Here is a 20,758-nt window from a genome sequence, read left to right as displayed (position 1 = left end):
TAATCTATTTTTCTCAGAATTATTCAATCATGCCACTCTACTTTTCTCCTAATGATATCCATAAAGTTATTATTTGGTACATTTGTATTTTAATAAAACACTATCTTAGACACAAAAACAAGCTTATGAATAATATATTCTATTGTATATAATGTATATAATATTCTATTGTACAGATTAGAATTTTATCCTATTAGATTAAATTCACAATAGAATATTATTCTATTGAATATTATTCAGCCGCGAAAAGGAGGGAATCCTGCCATCTGTGACAACATGGAAGGCATTATGTTACGAGAAATACGCCAGACAAGAGGCAGATAGTTGCGTGCTGTTACTTACATGTAGAATCTTAAACAGTCAGGAACAGAGAACAGACTGGGGGTGGCCAGGGCTGAAGGGTGGGGATGTGGGCAGATACTGGTCAAAACATACAGACTTTCCATCATAAAAATGAATAACTTTTGAGAATCTAATGTATAGTATGATGACTCCAGTTAGTCACACTGTACTCTATACTTGCTGAGTAGATCTTAAATATTCTCACCAAAAATCCCACAAAAAACAAACCAAAAAAAAAAATATGTGTGAGGTGATGAACATGTTAATTAACTTGATTGTGGTAATCATTTTACAGTGTATTCAATATATATATATATCAAATCATCACACTGTACACTTTACGTTTTTCCTCCATGCCACATGGCATGTAGGATCTTAGTTTCCTGACTTGGTATTGAACCTGCACCCCCCCGCAGTAGAAGCGCAGGGTCCTAACCACTGGACCACCAGGGAAGTTCTATACTGTATGCTTTAAATATACATAGTTTTATTTGTCAATTATAGCTCACTAAGGCTGCAGGGGGGACCACTGTCTTCAATATCTATTAAATATCTATTCAGCATTTCAGAGAATATATAGAAATAGAGAAATATCTATTCAAGTTTTAGAGAATAGTAGTTTGGTAAACAGCTGTTAGTAAATGCTGGTCTACAGCATCTCTTAATTGTGAATAAAAAATGTAAATTCATTCCATTAAATACTGAGCCTATTCACAAAATAAACTGATTTCTCAGGTCAGCCCCTGAAGTGGTTCTGGGGACTGTCCACTGAGTCATTGGAGTCTTTCATGCTTTTCAAATTACCAAAACCTATCTTCTGATTGTTTATACTGAGGACCTTCATCACAACCGTGCTCATCCTGCCAAGAACACACAGATACTTCACAACAGATTGACAGCAATTGATCCAGAGAACTCTTGAGTTCATTTACATTAGTCTTTAACACCTAGTTTTAAAGTGCCATAAAATGACATCTTTGTAAGCTCCTTACAAGAATGGTAGAGAGCTATGAAAAGGGTATTTGACTGAATATATTGCAAACAACAACAAAAGCTCTGATACCAAACCACTGCAAATTTGAACTGCATATGTTAGGTAAAATAGACAAAAATACCTGTGCAAAGTTGTATCAGTCTTCTGGTTGATAACAATTGCTGTATCAGCAGCAGCAAACTAAATTAGACTCTGAAAGCTACCATTATTGTATTTGCTAGAAAGTTAAATGAACAATTATATGGACATTTCTTCAATCAAGTGTTTAAGTAATTAAGCAGCTTACTCTGCAAAGTCAGACTCATGCTGCGTTCCACCACCCCAGCTTCGTTGGTAGCTACACATGTATAATCACCAGCATCTTCATTCTATGGAAATAAGCAGTGTTTTATAAAAATAGGAGCCTACTGAGCAGTGAAAAATCAGTTTTTTTTCACCATGAGCTTGTTTATGCAATTGTGTTTATGCAAAGGTATTTTAATAGAAATAGGAAAACTTACATATATTTAACCATACAAATAGATTAAAAAAAAATTCTTAGCTTAATTTTTTTCCTAAACAAACTAGGGAACTCTCAGGGAACAATAATGGGTAGAAACCAAAGCAGAAATACCATTTTTTATAATGATTTATCCAAAATTATCTTAGTAAAGAAAAATGCCAATATATTCTTATAGATATCTTAAAAAGCATTAAATATGCAGAATAAATGAACAAATATCTAGTTCTTTGTTACAGAGGTTATTAAAAACATTAATGTCAGCCTCTACTTTAGAAGCTTGAAATACAGGAAAGAAAGTGAAAAACTAATTTACTAGTGATGCAAATCACAGAACATAAGTGATAAATTTATACACATACGATATAGAAAAGAAGTATCACATGAATTTAGATTTGATATCTAATTAGAGATTTTGCTAAGGTCTTATGAACAGAGGAATTCTGGTCTTGTTAATAAAAAGAATAAATCAATTAGGGGGAACTGAATTGCAGGAAGTGGAAGAGGGTAGGAGAAGAGAGATGGATGTTGGTTTAGATAATTCAAAGTATCAATGCATGATCCAGATAGAAATTTCTCATAGGAAACTGTAGATGGAACTTGAAAGAGTTTCAGGGTTGAAGGTATAGGGTTAGGAATCTGAAATTTTGTGGTGGAAAATCAGTATTAATATTAGAAGAAGTACCAAGGACTTCAAAAGTAGTTATGTTTGTGTAGAGGTAAAGCAGGGAAAGCAGCAGTGAAGAAGCAGAGGCTGATTAGTGTAGCCAGAGGTAGAAATCATCTCAAAATTGGAGGAACGATCAACAGCATCTAATGCTGAAATAAAACCAAGCTGAATAAAAGAAAGTGCTCCATTGGACAGTATGGTCTAATTATGATTTCAATGAATTCAGCAGTGGGTTAACAGATAACTCATCTTTAGTCAAGAATTTTTGAGATAAAATATCTCATTCCCTTGACCCTCAAATTAGAATAACTTAAAGTACTAATATTGCCTGAATTACTGAAGCTTTTGGAAAGCCTGATAAAACTGTTGACTTAGTGATGAAATCTACCTTGTATTTAAAATGGTGCTTGTAATTCTTCAAATTCCTCATTCTAAAACAGATTGGAGGAAGTTATCTATTGATGCTGAATAATTGGTCAATGATGGAGAACAAAGCAGCAAATTTTTGTATTGCTCGGACTCCTTTGGAGGGCTAAAAATCATCAATTTGAACTATCTTTTCAGTTTTTTAAAAGAACCCATTGATTCAGATTTTATGATTAAAATAGGAAAGCAGAGAAACTTCCCATGGCACCTATAGAGAGGTGTTGATTGTGACATTTAAAGTGTGTACTGACAATTCAGTGTGACTTACTACAGTGCCATAAATGGCCAAGGAGCCATTGCCAAGTTGCCGGATTCTGTGGCTAATTTCAATATCGATCCCCCTTCTGCTCCACTGGATGGTTGGGGCGGGATCTCCTTTCACCTCACAATTCAGGATTGCATTACCACCAAGTGGTTCAATCCAGTTAGAAGGGTAATCACCTTTGAAGACTGGAGGTTCTGAGAAATAACAAAAGATGAGTGTATATTAGCCTTTGTGATTCTAACCTATTTAAAAGATAATTTAGTGAAGAGGGGAAAAGCCACTTTTGAGCCCCATGAATCTTCCAGAATCAGCTGCTCATGCTAATCGACGAAAGACTTTTGTCCATTTCAATAATCTAAGTGGATGATTCCATCTGGGCCAAATGATCTCTTCACATACTGCTTACCTACTTTTCAGATGAACGTTCATAATTTTTTTTATATCTCATGAGTTTGCACATCTGTGAAATAAGATTAAGCTAATAAACTGGTTACATCATATTACTAGACAATAGGGAGGCAAAATACAAACCATTCATCATAAATATTGAAAACAGAACACTTTCACCCACCTTTCACATAAACAAATCCGATTGCCTTCACAAAACCAACGCTGTTTTCGGCAGTGCACACATAAGTGCCTGAATCCTCTTTTGATATCCTTTCAATAACAAGTTCACTGTGTCCATTGACGCTGTCAAAGTGGGCTGAAGGAAACAAGGTAGAAAACAACAGAAATGCCTCTCAGTAACCTCAGAAAATAATCACGACAGCTCAGTATTTTGCAGGTTAGATTTATGAGTTGGTCAGCAATTCAACCAAAGAGATCTCATCATGACACTAGAGGAGAGAGCCCTTTCCAGAGATTTCTTCCTCTGAGCTATTTGCTATGTCTCTAGACACTTGTTTGAAGAGTGAAAAAGAGAATGAAAACAAACATCTTCTAAAATTATTTTCGATTACACCTTTCATCTCAAAGAGTTGCTGAAAGCTGGCTCGCACTCTCTCTAGGTTTCAAAAATCTTTCGTTCAGAAATATGACATTTTCCATTTCATTTCTTTCACCACCACTTTTCCTCCCAAACAATTTACATCAAGAACATGGAAACCTTTTCAGTTATAATTCAACTGACCTGGCAGCTCAGAAGGAAAGTCATGAACACCTACGCTAGTTAGGTAATAATGACAAAATTAAATTTGTAATAATTTGAACTTGCCCATAAGTGGTAATGATATAAATTACCAAAGGTAGTTTCAATACTTGGAATAGAGTATAAGATAAATATGCAAATCCTAAAACAATTGATACTAAATAAGATTCCGATTAGACCAATCAATATCTAATTACATTAAGTATGTTTACTTTGCAGGTTCTCTCCCATTCAAAGTATCTTTTTTTTTTTTTAATATAATTGCTTTACAACGTTGTGTTAAGTTTTTGTTGTACAACAGAGTGAATCAGGTATATGTGAACATATATCTTCTCCCTCTTGGACCACCCCCACCCCCCCAGCCCCCAATCCCACCTATCTAGGTCATCACAGAGCAGGGGGTTGAGCTCCCTGTGCTATATAGCCGGTTCAAATTATCTTTTAAAGTTTTCATACTGCTGAATAGTAAGTGGAAAATTAAGCTTTAAAAATGTAACTATCTAAGTTAGTATTGTATCTTCAGAAAACAGTACTGATTAGGTTTTTTAGAGTTTATTTTTCTTTAGTGAAGTATGTTATACTATTACTGTTAAGGTGACACAGCTGATGAATTCTAGTTATTATAAAGCTTTATAACAGAAAACTCAAGCTTATTACTAACTTTCTAGCAAGGCATTTCTTAAATGCTAATAGTGTAGTACTTCAGAACTCAATTTTAGGAAGCAACAATTTCTTTTTACAAACAGTATCTTCGTGCTGGTGATAAAAGTCTAACAGAAACACATCTTCCCCATGATGCGTGGCTTTACCCGAACATGTAGTGCACACACAGATTGGAACTTGTTTACTTAATTGATCTACACTCTGATAGTAGATTAGAGAGGTTAATTCATACAATGAAAAATAGAGTTCTCTGTAAAATTAGGTGAATCTTCAAGGCTCTCACAGTCGTCTTAATCAATAAGGAAGGAGGTCCCAGGTAGCTCAGTGGTAAAGAATTCTCCTGCCAACGCTCGGGAATATCCCTGGAGGGGGAGATGGCGAGGCACTTCAGTATTCTTGCCTGGGAAATCCTACGGACAGAGAAGCCTGGCGGGCTGCAGTCGGTGGGGTCACAAAGATTCAGACACGACTGAGTGAGAACAGCGAAGAAGTCCAGGGGGATACGCTTGGGCATCTGTGTATATGACTTCTCAGGGGGAGGGGAATTAGTTTTAGGTTAAAAACCTACCTATATCCTTCAATATATGGTCCTGTGATCAACATGTCCTTTCTAAAGAATGAAAAGAACACCTATACTGGGCATAGGCTAAAATCCAGGCAAAAGGACACATTTTACAGAATTTAAAGCAATCAATTCATGCAACTTTTCAATCAATTCCCACAGTTAAAGAAAATGGAGATGAGTTTCAGTTCTCTATCAGTGTACTTATTCATTTCTTAAGAATTAAATTACCAACCTGGGATAATATTGTTATTGAACGTCCATGTTAACTTGGGCAATGGAATACCAGTTGCTTTACAGTTTAAACGGAGCTGTTCTCCCTTATTTAATGACACATCTCCAGGGAGTTCAGTAAAAGTGGGAAGAACATGAACAGTCAGGCTGATGGTGTGTGTGTCTTCACCTGCGGCATTGTTAGCAATGCAGGTATAGGTGCCAGAATCCTCCAGCTTAAAGAAAGAAAAGTCATTGTGCATAAAATTACACGATCTTACATCATATTACATATAATTCATAAAACTGCATAGCTTGGTCCCCAAAGGAGCACTCTAAAGATGATTTAAATTTCCATCTTTTAGTCTGAACCATCTGGCTAGTTTTTACAAAGCATAATTTACAATGTTTAAGAAATTCAAAGTCCATACCTTACAGAACTATAGCATTTTACAGTAATAAGATCTTAGAAGACTTTAGATTATACAGTTTTACTAAACATCAACTGCTGTACTGCAATGTACAACTAAAGAGCAAATGTACTCCCAAAGGCTGTTAGAATCTTGATGGCATAGCTGGTTCCCTGGGTAATGTGGCACCAAGGACCATGAAAATGATCAAAGAAAACGGCAAGAGTCAGGGCAATTAGCTGCAATTCCAAGACTTCACTTGCTAAATCCAATAGCCAGCTCTTGGCAATCATTTTACTAGAAGTTTTAGCAGTATTTGACACAATTCCGGCTTCCTTCTTTTGAAAACCATGTCTTCAGTTGGCTTCCAGGACACCCCAATCCCCGAGTTTCCTTTCTGCCTCACTGACTGCTTTTCTTCCATCTCCTTTTGCTGGCTTCCCCTCCACATTAATGTGTCAGCGTAGGTGTATGAGAGGGTTCAGTCTCTGTTCCTCTTTTCTTCTCTGTCCACACTCAACTCGGTTTTAATGGCTTTAAATACCATCTACATGCTGCGATGAGTACCAGGATGTCCAGCCCAGGTGTTTCTTCCAAACTCCAATTGTACTGAACTTCTCATTCCAATGCTCTGCTCGGTTGCCTAGAAAACATCTCAAGCGCAGATCCAAAACCAAACTCCCCTCTTCCCTTTTTGGTCTATCTGCAGTTTTCACTCCATCTCAGTTGATGGCTATTTTGTTCTTCCAGCTGTTTGTGACTTTCAGACACTGGAGTGTTTGTTTATTCTTTTTCACACTATTTTCAGTCTAGCTAGGAAATCCTAGCTTCAAAGTATACACAAAATCCAACAACTTCTCACCCACCCCTTCTCAGCTAATGTTCTGCCTTGAGTCCTATAATCTCTCATCTGCCTCCAGAGCATCTTCCCAACTGGTCTTTCAGCTTCTCTCCTTGCCCTTCTACCGTATATTCTCATCACAATAGTTGATGCAATGTGGCAAAAACATAACATAAAAGGCAGACAACATTGCTGCCCTGCTCAAAACCTGTAATGGTTTCTGATTTTACTCAGAGTAAAATGCAAATTGTTACATGGGATTGCAGAGTCCAACAGGACTGAGCAACTGAACAGCAATAAGGTATCACATGTATCTGGTCTTCATTTTTCTCTGACTTCTTTCTCTCTCTTCCTTCTTTGTTTTCACTGGTCTCCTGTTTCTCAAATACATCAGGCATGTTCCTACATTTTTTTTTTATTCTTTGCACCCACCTTCATTTCTTTGCCCCCCAAATCTGGGGTAGGGGATCCCAGTTTTCTGCCTCTCTCCCAGGCAGAGAAAACTGGGATGCTCCTCTCCCAGATATCTGCTTAGCTAATTCAGTTCCTTCAAATTTTGCTCAAAGTGTTTGCTTCCCAGAGGACATTTATTCTGACCATGCTATTTAAAAATATAACTTGTACTCTTCCAAATTCTGACACCTTTTACCTGTTCTTGTTTTCTTTTTCATACCAGTTGTTTTCTTTTGAATTGTATACATTCTTTATTTTTATTTTTTACTATTTTATTATTATTCTTTTGAAATGAATGCATCATTTATTTTTGTTATTGACTATCTCCCTCCTTTAGGAATAAACTCCATGAAGGCAAGGATCTTTCATTGCTTTGTTCAATGTATTTATTCCCAGTATCTAAATCTGTGCTGATCACAGAGAAGGTACTCAATACTCAATAAATATTTGTTAAATTAATGACTGAATGCTTCTGACTGTATTACGGTCCATAGCGCAGACTTTTTCTTATTTTTTTAAAAAGAAGTTTAAGAATAGATTTTCTTTGCAATGAAGCATCAAGTAATTGATTGGCAATGCAGCATAAAAATTATAATCACTTACTATAGATACAATCTAACACTGGTAGGTTTCATAATGATTTTTTAAGGGCAAACAGAAATAAATCGTATTCCATGTAAAGGTCTCCTCACCCTGACACCACTTAGCTGCTCTTAAATTCCCAGATCTTAACATCTTAAGTTTAAAAATCAAAGATTTTACAGAAGTAAAGTTTTGGAAAATCCAGATTATACATATTATTCACAGGTAGACTTATCATTTGTGTCTTTCATCTGATATTTATAAGGTACTATATTGTTGCTATTATAAAAAATTTATCTCAGTTGTCCCAATAAAAGTTTAAACTTTTCTCATTTAATTCCTTCAGGTCTGTAAGAGTGATTGAGAGGTCAAATTCAACATTCTTGAATCTGACAGTAGTCCCTACCAGAGACTGCATACCAGTTTAAACAAACAAATTTAACATTATTTTATCACTTTTAAGTTCACATTTTTAACTTTTAATAGGTCTGAAATTGGGATACAACTTAAAAATTGATGGTCTTCTCTAGTTTACTTGACTGGATTTTTTTTTTCTTTCTTTCTTAGCGGTACATAAAATAAAGGTGCATCTTACAATTGATGGAAACTTAGATTTGAATAAATACAATTTCTTCTTGCACATAAGGTCAAGTTAGCCTATCCCTAGGGCTATTTATCTGGGAATCAAGGAGTCTAGCTAATAGCTGAAATTATACTATGAAGTGAATGTGATCAATTTTATCAATTTAATCTGTTTGAATTTAATTCTATGAAGATTTTATAATGAAATTTAGGTACTTCGAAGGGTAATGAAAAGGAATAATGAAAGTGTTAGTCACTCAGTCATGTCCGACTCTTTGCGGTCCCATGGACAGTAGCCCATCAGGCTCCTCTGTCCAAGGAATTCTCCGGGCAAGAATACTGGAGTGGGTACCCATTCCCTTCTCCATGGCATCTTCCTGACCCAGGGATAGAACCTGGGTCTCCTGCACTGCAGGCAGATTCTTTACCGTTTGTGCCACCAGGGAAGCCCAAAGACAGGCACAGAAGGTCTGAAAGTGATTCACGTTTTAATCGTGTTTAATAGTTGGTACCAAGTGTTGATACACTGAAACCACATGATAATTTTTTAAAGTCATGTGGTATGCATAGGTACAGATTCTTCTTCAAATGGGCTAATATTGAAAAACAGATGCTTCCCATAACTACTGTTCTGCAGACTGGAGAAATACCACCTAAGAATATTCAAGATTCCCAGCTTGCACAGATCCCTAAGACTGAAAGTTATTTAAAAACCTGAAAAGAGAAAAAAAGCCTGCTTTTTGTGTTTGCTTAATAACATCACACATTCTTACACTTCTGCTCTTCAAACAATGTCTCATGCATTGTTACAAGCATGGAATAGAATAGAGGCTTAGAATTTTCCTGATAAACAAAGATTTTCACAAAAATAAAATAACTTTAGAAGAAAGTCATTTAAAAGTTCCCATGATGTGCTGAATACTATCCTTGGGGACATAAAATGAAATATATATAAAATTAATTTTTTGACCTGCATTTAGAAGGGTACTTTTCTTTCATTATTAAATAATACATGGGAATTCCCTGGTGCTTCAGTGGTTAGGACTTGGCTCTTTGGCTGCTGTGGAACAGTTTGACCCCTGGTTAGGGAACTTAGATCCCGCAAGCTGTGTGGCACAGACAGAAACAAACAAAACAAAAAATACATTTTCAAGCTAAATCATTAAAAGTAAAATGGTGAATTAATAATCTGTCTCAATGTATCTCTTCATATTTATTAAACTTACCACAACATTTTCCAGGATAAGCTCTCCATAGGGTTCAACAGTGTATTTTCCTAACAAGTTAGCCAAAGGAACATTGTCTTTTTTCCAGTTAATTGCTGGTGTGGGGATTCCATCAGCCACGCATGGAAGAACGGCTTGTGAATTCTCATTGACCGTGTAATGTACTTCTGTACTTTGGATTCTAGGTGGTACTATAAAGAGTTTTTAAAAAGAAAGTCATTCAGGATGTTGAGTTCAATCATTATTCACACTGAAAAGGAACACACAATAGATTCCCTTGCGAGTAACTTGGTAGAAATACTAACAAAATATATCAAGTCATTTGTTTGTTACTCTGAAAGCAATCAATATTTTTGACACCAGCAAGAATTCTAAGGCATTTGTACATGTTGGATGTATTTACAATGAGCCTCGGAAAAAACAACACTGAACTGGTGAGAAATATTTAAATTTTATTCGACTTACTGACTTTCCCTTGAGTTTCTTTTGCTTATTGCTGTGAAATAAAACAAACAAGAGCAACTAAAGCCAAAACCACTTCGACAGTTGTATAATTGCTGGATTTGTATCACAGAGATACTGTGAGGACAAACTAATAAAACTCACTAATTTAAAACCCTATAAAATACCTCATATTAAAGCTAAAGAAAAAAATTTATTGCAGTACTTCACATGTTACAACAAATGTAAGTAAAACTGGTGAAAACATTTAATTTAGTTTTTATACTATCACAGAGGAAATGTTTTATAGTGATTTCATAATTCCATGCAAATACTGCTTATGCTTCAAATTTTTTGAAATGGAATTTAGGCAACACGGAAAGATCAACTGAATATTTCAGGGTACGAAGAAATACCTTAGAGGATTCAGAACTAAGATATTTACTTCTAACAGAAAAGTTTAAATATGTTAAGAATACTTGACTAAAAAGGGAAAAACATACTCTCCTCCCCAAACAGTAAATTTCAGAATTATTCAAATACGTCAGTGAGAAATGGATCAACTTCTTCACAAATTTTTTAAAGTTACAGAACAAAATAGGTTTCAGCAAAAAAAAAAAAAAAGATTATATGGATATGAAAACATTTAATTATATGCATAAACAGGCTTCCCTGGTAGCTCAGCTGGTAAGAATCTGCCTGCAATGCAAGAGACCCTGGTTCAATTTCTGGGTCAGGAAGCTCCCCTAGAGAAGGGATAGGCTACCCACTCCAGAAATTTGGGGCTTCCCTGGTGGTTCAGATGGTAAAGAATCCACCTGCAATGCAGGAGTCCTGGGTTCAATCCCTGGGTTGGGAAGATCCCCTGGAGGAGGGCATGGCAACCCACTCCAGTACTCTTCCTGGAGAATCCCATGAACAGAGGAGCCTGGCAAGCTGCAGTCCATAGGGTTGCACAGAGTCAGACACAACTGAAGCCATGCACATATGGCTTTAACATGCACATATGCACACACCCATACATAAATGATAGATAACATAAAAAAGCCTAAAACCTGTTTTGTTGAATGGTATATCATAAATATCCAGTTTGTTTTCATTAATTTATGCTATATTTTCATTATCTCCTTTATCCTGGTTTCCCTGGAGTTGGTATTTCAACTTTGCTAACAGTTATAAAGTTGCAACACTAGTGCATTTACTTATCCTTTTTCAAAATGAAACTTTTAAGGCTGTGACCACTATACTTGATTTTAGTTTTGGGTACATACGATACATTTTAATGTGGTGTCCTTATTTTTATGATTTTCTAAATAATTTGAAAATAAAATCATATTCTTTGACCTACTTGTTAATCAGAATGATAATTTTTAATTTGCTTGGGGTTGGGGTTTTGGCATTAAAAATTCATTACACTTTTCAAGCTTTATCGCATCATGGGTGGGAATTGTGGCCTATACTTTTAAGTCATTATTAATGATTTCTTTGTTGTTTGCATGCATGCTCAGTTGTGTCTGACTCTTTGGCTCCAGGCTCCTCTGTCTGTGGGACTTTCCAGTCAAGAATACTGGAGTGGGTTGCCATTTCCTCCTCCAGGGGATCTTCCTGACCCACGGATTGAACCCATGTCTCCTGTGGCTCTGAATTGCAGGCAGACTCTTCACCACTTAGCTACCTGGGAAGCTCCTTTGTTGTTTAGTATACAATTACTTCTGGTAAATTTTCTATAAACGTGAAAAAAGGAATATTATTTATTTGAAACCAAAAGACTAATATGTATTAATTAGTTCAATTACATTAACTGAAAGCAAGAAAAAAATTTTAGAAAATTCAAATACACCTGAAAGATAAAAAAACCACTTTCACAAATTTTTTTAAAAAGAAAAAACAGAAACTCGTTATTAAAATGAGAGATACTTCTGAAAATAGTAGTTGAAAACAGTTTAATTTACTTATTGTTTCTTACTACTGATATTAATGGTTAGTCTATTATTAGTCTTAAAATATACATTAATAACTAAAATATTTCAATGCTGATTTTTAGATATTTTATTAGTTGTCTGAATACAAAGGAAAAACAGGTGTTTTTTTTTATATTACAAAAATATACCTGTAAATGTTTTGCTACTTTAATGAATCAAATAGATCTCCACTTCTCACTGGGTTCACATTACAGTTATTAGGTAGGTCATATGCTGGTTAGTTTTGGGCCAAGAGGACTTGCAATTTGAAAAGTAAAGCCGAAGAGCAACAAAACAAATGAACTCCTCACAAGTCAACTTATAGATCCCAATAGTCACCATATAAGGGTATTGGCAACAGATGAACTATCCTGGCTTTATTAATAAAATCACTCTCACACAGGTATGTGCACAAATAAACAGAGCCTACCGAAAGCATATCTGAAGGACAAGCGTACCTACACACCACATGCACACACCACACTCCACTCTAGTTTGCTGTTTTTCGTTGTTTTTATTTCCATCATATTTTCCCCTGGTGGTCTCTTCTCTCTGCCACGGTAAAGCAGTAAACTGAAATAACTTATGCTCAACAACCTACCATGGACGGTGAGCTTGGTGCTCGTGCTGCTTGATCCTGCCACGTTAGCTGCCGTGCACGTGTACTGACCCGCGTCACCAGGCTGAGCAAATGCTATCTGCAGAGCACCGGAGCTGAGGATGCGCTGGCGGACTGACTCCACAATTACATGCCCATCTTTATGCCACATGATGTCAGGTGGTGGGAGGCCATCTGCCTTACAGGGTAGCATGATGGGCTTATCCACAACAGTGATGTATTCCTTACGATGAGGGCTAATGACTGGAGGAACTAAAAGTTACAAAGTTTAAACATCATTTTAAAAGCCTGAATGTACTATTTATGCAATGTGGTCTTATTCTAGCAAAATGAAGTTGTTAAGAAACAAAGCCCTGATTTTACCATATCATCACCAAAGGGTTGCTACAGTTTGTTTTTGCTGGAAAAGAAGATTCATTGAATCTACTGCAGAAAATTATTCTCTACATAGTTAACAAATATAAACGACAATCAATCTTGAGATTTAAACATGTACTCATGAGGGATTGCATGTCCAGAAAACTAAGAATGTGTTGATAGGGGTATTTTCTTTAACATACATGTATTATGTGATTCATTCATCAGCTCCTTAAACTTTAAAAATAGATCTCTTCAAGGTTTGGAAATTATTCACCTGCTCAGACCCTTTTATTCATGCTTTTCCTGCAGTGCTTATGATCTCATATACTGGGACCATATTTAACAATGTATTATTTTAATGAATAAAGAAGTGGGATGTTGAAAAGAATTACAATTAATCTTTGAACAGCACAGGGGGTAGGGATGATGACTCTCTGCACTACAGAAAATCCAAATTTAACTTATAATCGGCCTTCAGTATCCTTGGCCCCTCTGTATATGTGGTTTTATGTCTTTAGATTTAACCAACTTTGGCTTGTGCAGTAATGTAGTATTTACTACTGAATAAGTGGACCTGCATGGTTTGAATCGTATTGGTTAAGGATTGACTTTGTACAGACAAAACTCTTCCTACTTTTTCAGAAAACTGTGGACAGGCTTATGATAACAGTTTCTCTTCCTGGTGTTTACAGTAGTGATTACCACTCAGGCTCTTTTACTGAGCTTTAAAGACACATCACATAATTACAAGAGAACAATCAAACACAAGTGAGGAACAACCAATCATAAGCACAGGAGAAAGGAAGGTAAGGATGATACCCCCTCCCAATGTCAGTCAATCCAAGTCCAGATACACTGACAAGGTACAGAAAAAACTATGGTAAATTTACCTCTTTTAAACATGTGCAGGCCAAAAGAATAAAATCATCTGAAATGTCTGCCATGCATTTAAAATATTCCTTGTTACCACATGCTGTAAGAAACAAGGGGCCTCTGAGAACTCTACTGATCCAAGTTATGCCCTGTGGATAGCAAGTCCCGGAGACCTGGAAATATCTGCTGTGTCTCTAGAGGAGGCTGGGCAGAAACAGCCAACCAAGGGAGACCAAATTTTACGGTACACTAATAGTAATGAGTGGGCTTCCCCATTGGCTCCATGGCAAAGAATCTGCCTGCAGTGCAGAAGACAAAAGAGATGCGAGTTTGATCCCTGGGTTGGGAATATCCCTTGGAGGAGAAAATGGCAACCCACTCCAGTTTTCTTGCCTAGAACATTTCATGGACAGAGGAGCCTGTTGGGCTACAGTCCATGGGGTCGCAGAGTCAGACATGACTGAGTGTGTATGCACACCCATGCGTGCATGCGCACACACACACACATACACATAATTATAATGAGTAAATCAACAAGTTGTGAAAAATATGAATAACTTAAAATTATTCATATCAACCAAAGTTATCTGGTTGATTTTCTGCTTGCTATTACATACTGTTATCTGTTAGAGGTTTTTTGTTGTTGTTGTTCCCATTGCATGGCATGTGGGATCCTAGTTCCCCAATCAGGGATCAAACCCATGCCTCTTGCACTGGAAGCACGGAATCTTAACCACTGGACCACCAGGAAGTCCCTACTTACTCTATCTGAAAAGAGAGAGTCTATTCAGAGTTTTTCATGCCTCTAGAGTATGCAGTTATCTCTGATTGCTTTTGGAATACTGAAATCCTATTAGTTGTTTTAATGTGTTTCTTTGTCCCATAATTGCTCATGTAATTTTAATCAACTAGTGAAAGAAAAAATCCTCACTAATTCTTTTATATGATCCCAGTGGATGAAGCACAAGCTGGAATCAAGACTGTGGGGGGAAATATCAATAACCTCAGATATGCAGATGACACTAAAGAGGAATTAAAGAACCTCTTGATAAAGGTGAAAGAAGAGAGTGAGAAAGCTGGCTTAAAACTCAACATTCAAAAAACGAAGATCATGGCATCTGGTCCCATCACTTCATAGCAAATAGGTGGGGAAACAGTGGAAACAGTGACAGACTTTATTTTCTTGGGCTCCAAAATCACTGCAGATGGTGACTGTAGCCATGAAATTAAAAGATGCTTGCTCCTTGGAAGAAAAGCTATGCCAAACCTAGACAGCATATTAAAAAGCAGAGACATTACTTTGCCTACAAAGGCCCATCTAGTCAAAGCTATGGTTTTTCTAGTAGTCATGTATGGCTATGAGAGTTGGACCATAAGAAGGCTGAGGGCTAAAGAATTGATGCTTTTGAACTGTGGTGTTAGAGAAGACTCCTGACAGTCCCTTGGATAGCAAGGAGATCCAACCAGTCAATCCTAAGGGAAATCAACCCTGAATATTCACTGGAAGGACTAAGGCTAAAGCTGAAGCTCCAACACTTTGGCCACATGATGGGAAGAGCTGCCTCACTGGAAAAGACCCTAATGCTGGGAAAGATTGAGGGCAGGAGGAGAAGGGGACGGCAGAGGATGAGATGGTTGAATAGTATCACTGACTCAAAGGACATGAGTTTGAGCAAACTCTGGGAGACTGTGAATAACATGAAACCCTAGCATGCTGCAGTCCATCTGGTCACAAAGAATTGGACACAGCTGAGCAACTGAACAACAATGTTGTCAAAACCAATGACTATTTCTTGGTCATCATCTTAACTGACTCTCCCTTGAGTTAAAAAAAAAAAAAAATCTGTCTGCTCCTTCTTGAAACACTGTCCTTTCCTTGACTCCATCTAGTTTTCCTCTGTCATCTTTTCCCTCTCCTTTGTTTTTCTTTTTAGCATTCTGTTTTTCAGACCTCTTTAACAATGCAGAGTCCTGGGCTCTTTTCTATCCAAATAGTCATCCAGTCTTGTGGACTGAAAAATCCTAATTACTTCCAAATTTGTATCTTAGACTGTACTTCTCCCTTGAGTCCTGAATTCATAAATAATCAATGCTTTTTGACATCTCTGCTAGGATTTCTAACAGTTTCCCACATCTAACATGATCAGCCAACAAAGGTCTGTCTAGTCAAGGCTATGGTTTTTCCAGTGGTCATGTATGGATGTGAGAGTTGGACTGTGAAGAAAGCTGAGCACTGAAGAATTGATGCTTTTGAACTGTGGTGTTGGAGAAGATTCTTGAGAGTCCCTTGGACTGCAAGGAGATCCAACCAGTCCATCCTAAAAGAGATCAGTCCTGGGTGTTCATTGGAAGGACTGATGCTGAAGCTGAAACTCCAGTACTTTGGCCACCTCATGCAAAGAGGTGACTCATTGGAAAAGACTCTGATGCTGGGAGGGATTGGGGGCAGGAGAAGGGGATGACAGAGGATGAGATGGCTGGATGGCATCATGGACTCGATGGACATGAGTTTGGGTGAGCTCCAGGAGTTGGTGATGGACAGCGAGGCCTGGTGTGCTGCGATTCATGGGGTTGCAAAGAGTTCGACACAACTAGGTGACTGAACTGAACTGAACTGAACATGATCAGAAATCATGTTTTCCTTCCTCCAAAACTAGTTCCTCTCCTTGAACCCCCCATAGCACTATCTCCACTCAAGCCCAAAGCCCAGGAAACATCATGAACTCTTCTCTTTTCCTAACCTCCCAATCTGATTAATCAGCGATCCTGGCTAGTATATCTCCTCCAAAATTCTTGAATCCACCCCTTTTTTTTCATTTACCCCTGTGACTCCCAGAAATACTCCCACCCCCAGCCAGACCATACTGCATGATGCCTAGAGCAGTGGTCCTCAACATTTTTGGCACCAGGAACTAGTTTCATGGAAGACAAGTTTTCCATGGACTGAGGAGGGGGACTGGTTTTGGGATGATTCAATACATTACATTTATTGTGCACTATATTTCTGTTATTATTACATCAGTTTCGCCTCCAAACATCAGGTCTTAGATCCTGGGGGTTGGGGACCCCTGGCCTAAGCACTTTACTAGTTCTTCCAGATCTAGTCTTCAGCTTTCTCTAAATCATTACCTACATACCAGCAAAAGAGAGCTTCTTAAAACCAAACAAGAGTCTTTGTTAAATCATGGACAGCCTTCAATATTGCACAGAAAAGAAAATCTCCCCCTCCTCTGGTCTTTCAGGTGTTCCGTGCACTGGCCCTGCTTAGTTTCTGATCTCCTTTCCATTCGTCAGCCTCCCCATGTTCACTGTCAGCCACGATTCTTTTCTTACCCTTCCTGCCTCGGGACCCTTACACATGCTGCCTTCTCTTCTGTGGGCACTCTGCTACCTTTACATGGCTCATCCTCACTCATCATTCAGATCTCAGCTCTAATGGTCCCCCCAAAGAAGACTGGTTTTGTTTTTCCCTTCTTCACACCATAAAAATATTATGTCTGTAATGTTCAATGTATTTCTACTTAACATCCCAATAAATGTTTATTAAAATTGTTGAAAAATACAAGGAAATTAGATTTATAACCTGCAGATAAGTAAGTGAGCTTAACTACAGTTATTCATTCACCCTAGGAAAATCACATTACAAGGAAATTCAAACCAGCCAGTGTGAACTGAGTAGCTCAGAACCCATTTCTAGGTCAGGTTTTTATCCACAAAAGCAATGCATGCAAGATATGAACATTACATCAAGAAAATGTAACTATGAAAAAAAACCCCACTCTCTTCTTATATATTTTTTCTCTTCAAGTTGGTTTACTTGCAATATGACTTACTTTTTGGTTTCAGAACTTCTGTCATTTTGTAAAATTAAAAACAATTATGATTTTTAAGTGGATATTACAATCCAGTGTTTTGTAATATATACAGAGTAGCATTATGGAGAAAATGGTTTTAAAAATCACCTTAAATATGTGCTACAATAGAAGTACCAAATGGAGATTCACAGAAATTAAAAATATGAGATGTCTCAGTTTTCTTATACAAATAATGCCCCCAAACCACCCAAGCACTAAATTTTTTTCTTCAAAAGAGTAACAGAATAGAAATAGAATAGAAAACAAATAGAATAATGTAAACTAAGAATATGAAGGACTATGGCAGCATCATTATTTGACATAATATGAATTTTGATAGGCACTGATATAAGCATATGTACTTACCTTGGACATTCAACTTGATTTTGCCCAAGGCTGTACCAGCTGGATTCTGAGCCACACACATGTAAGTACCAGCATCCTCTCTGACAGCTCTGGAGATCTGCAAGCCACCACGGGGAAGAACTGCATGGCTTCTACCTACATCATAGTTAGAACAGGGTGAGAAGAATTTTTACTTTTGTTAAAAAAATTATACTGACTTCTGAAAAATAAAACTGAGTTGCCATGATTGTCCTGAGAGAAACAGTACCTGAACTGATGACACTGATGCCTTCTTTTTGCCAAGAGATGAAAGGACTGGGTGTCCCTGTTGCTTCACAGGGTAATAAAATGGGATTGTTTAGAATGACGTCCAGCTCACTTGGCTGAGGCTGAATGACTGGAGGCTCTGTAAGAACCAATCAACAGAAATGTTGCAAGGACTCTTGTTAGTGGCATAAATGTCTACAGTAGCCGTGAGGTTAAACCTGTCTGAATTCACACTTCCAAGATATTAGTGATTTCATTGGCCCAGGGAAAAGCACATATCAGCCATATCACGTTGCTTTTTGAATCTTGTTACTATAGCCAGTTTCCATTAGAAGAACTCCAGAGAAAAGACTAAAATCAGAAACAGATCGTGAAAATTCAACGAAAATAATTTAGAGGTTGTTCAGTGTGGTTTGTCATCTGTATGCTTTCTGTAGTCTGCTGAAGAATATCTATCAGCTTTCATTGCCCCAAAATATTACTGTGGTTTATGACCCTAGACAGGACCATCTTTGAAGAAAAAACATGACTTAAAGAGATAACAGCAAGATTTTAATGAATAAGTACCCTTTCATACCTTGGACATGAAGGCTTACATGTCGATGTGCAGACCCAGCTGAATTCCTGGTAACACAAGTATATCTTCCAGCATGGCTTAGTTGAGTGTCAAGTATTTCAATTGCTCCTAAAAAGGAAAGAAGAATTTCATGCATAGGGCATTCCTCTTTTTCTGGTTTGATAAACCATGTCTCTGATTTTTGTGTTTCTGTCCCTCTCGCATGGGGGTACTTGGCTTGTATTCCCTGTGCCTACCTAGCACAGAACTTAAAAAAAAAAAAAAAAAAAACACCATTAACAACTTTATTTAGTCAAATTTTCAGACTATAAAATTCAGCCATTTAAATGTACAATTCAATAACTCCTGGCATATTACAGACTCATGCAATTATCACAGTTTAATTTTAGAACATTTTCATTACACCAAAAAGAAATCTACCCCCATTTATAGTCCTGCCTCACTCTCAACCCCAGTGATCACTGATTTACTTTCTGTCTCTAAATATTGACCTCTTCTGGACATTTTACCTAGATGGGATCATACCGAAATCTTTTGTGTCTGACTTCTACTGTGAGCATAGTTTTTGAGTTGCATCTGTTGTCGCATGTGTCAATATTTGTGTTCCATTTTATTGTTAAAGAGAATTCCATTGTGTAAAGTGATCCCCATTGTTTATCCACTAACCAGTTAATGGAAATTTACACTGCTTCTAATTTTTGGCTATTCAGAAGATTGCTACATGAATGCTGCTGCTGCTGCTAAGTCACTTCAGTCGTGTCCGACTCTGTGCGACCCCACAGACGGCAGCCCACCAGGCTCCCCTGTCCCTGGGATTCTCCAATGTTTGCGCATAAATCTTTGCGTGGACATATGTTTTTATTTCTTTGTGTAGATACCTAGGAGTGGAGTTGCTGGGTCATAGGGTGACTCTTTCTTTCTGAGAAAGTTCTAAACTGTTCTCTTAGCACAGTACTTTGTGGTGAAGGGTAGTTAATTTATATTTTCTGATTTTACTTGCTACCCATCTATGCAGATTTCTGAGATAGCCAACATACTTTGCGATGAGAACCAAGTTCATCTTTCATTATTTTCCTTCTTTTGAAGAAATAAATTCTCTTAGCATAAGATGCACACACTCATAAAGCCCCAGGATGTTAGTTGCTACTTTTAATCCTCCTCCTCAATCCAGGATAAATTTTCAGAAACACGAATGTGAATCACCTGCATTTTCATTTAGGTGAATTATTTTTTCTCTTTAATACATAAAATTTTCAGAGCTTAAAATTTATAAATGGTGTTTACAACCACCCTCAAAAAACAGCCACATCATAACACTTGCCACCCAATCTTACTTGTTAAATTATAGAAAACTTGAAAGCAAGAACCCTGTCTTAGTTTTAGATCTTCAGAAATTTAGTGGAGTACATAGCCCATTTTAGGTATTAAATGTTTATTAAATGAATGGACATTCTGTTTGGCCAAAGAAGTGTGGTTCACTCAAAGGCAATGAGTAAAATTTTAAAACCTTGATGTTTAGTCGCAAAGTTGTGTCCAATTCTTTCGCGACCCTATGGACTGAGCTTCCCAGGTGGCTCAGGCAG

The 20,758-nt window shown here is 37.2% G+C and overlaps 1 protein-coding gene across 3 annotated transcripts in view; it reads right to left on the bottom strand.

The window, feature by feature from the left end:
- The window catches only part of HMCN1 (hemicentin 1), a 539,309-nt gene that overhangs the window by 63,828 nt on the left and 454,723 nt on the right, over positions 1 to 20,758 (bottom strand). For all 3 annotated transcript variants that reach the window (XM_061383493.1, XM_061383492.1, XM_061383494.1), the window contains exons 78-86: positions 19,176 to 19,283; positions 18,600 to 18,737; positions 18,353 to 18,487; positions 12,882 to 13,151; positions 9,879 to 10,069; positions 5,807 to 6,020; positions 3,768 to 3,902; positions 3,200 to 3,390; positions 1,623 to 1,704 (exon numbers count right to left, since the gene is read on the bottom strand). In XM_061383493.1, coding sequence (XP_061239477.1) covers positions 1,623 to 1,704; positions 3,200 to 3,390; positions 3,768 to 3,902; positions 5,807 to 6,020; positions 9,879 to 10,069; positions 12,882 to 13,151; positions 18,353 to 18,487; positions 18,600 to 18,737; positions 19,176 to 19,283 — 1,464 coding nt within the window. The remainder of the gene's footprint in view (positions 1 to 1,622; positions 1,705 to 3,199; positions 3,391 to 3,767; positions 3,903 to 5,806; positions 6,021 to 9,878; positions 10,070 to 12,881; positions 13,152 to 18,352; positions 18,488 to 18,599; positions 18,738 to 19,175; positions 19,284 to 20,758) is intronic.

Source organism: Bos javanicus, chromosome 16, assembly GCF_032452875.1.
Source record: "Bos javanicus breed banteng chromosome 16, ARS-OSU_banteng_1.0, whole genome shotgun sequence".
In the NCBI taxonomy this organism is placed as follows: Eukaryota; Metazoa; Chordata; class Mammalia; order Artiodactyla; family Bovidae; genus Bos; species Bos javanicus.
Note: the sequence above shows the minus strand (reverse complement) of the source record. Positions and strands in the feature narration are given on the sequence as shown.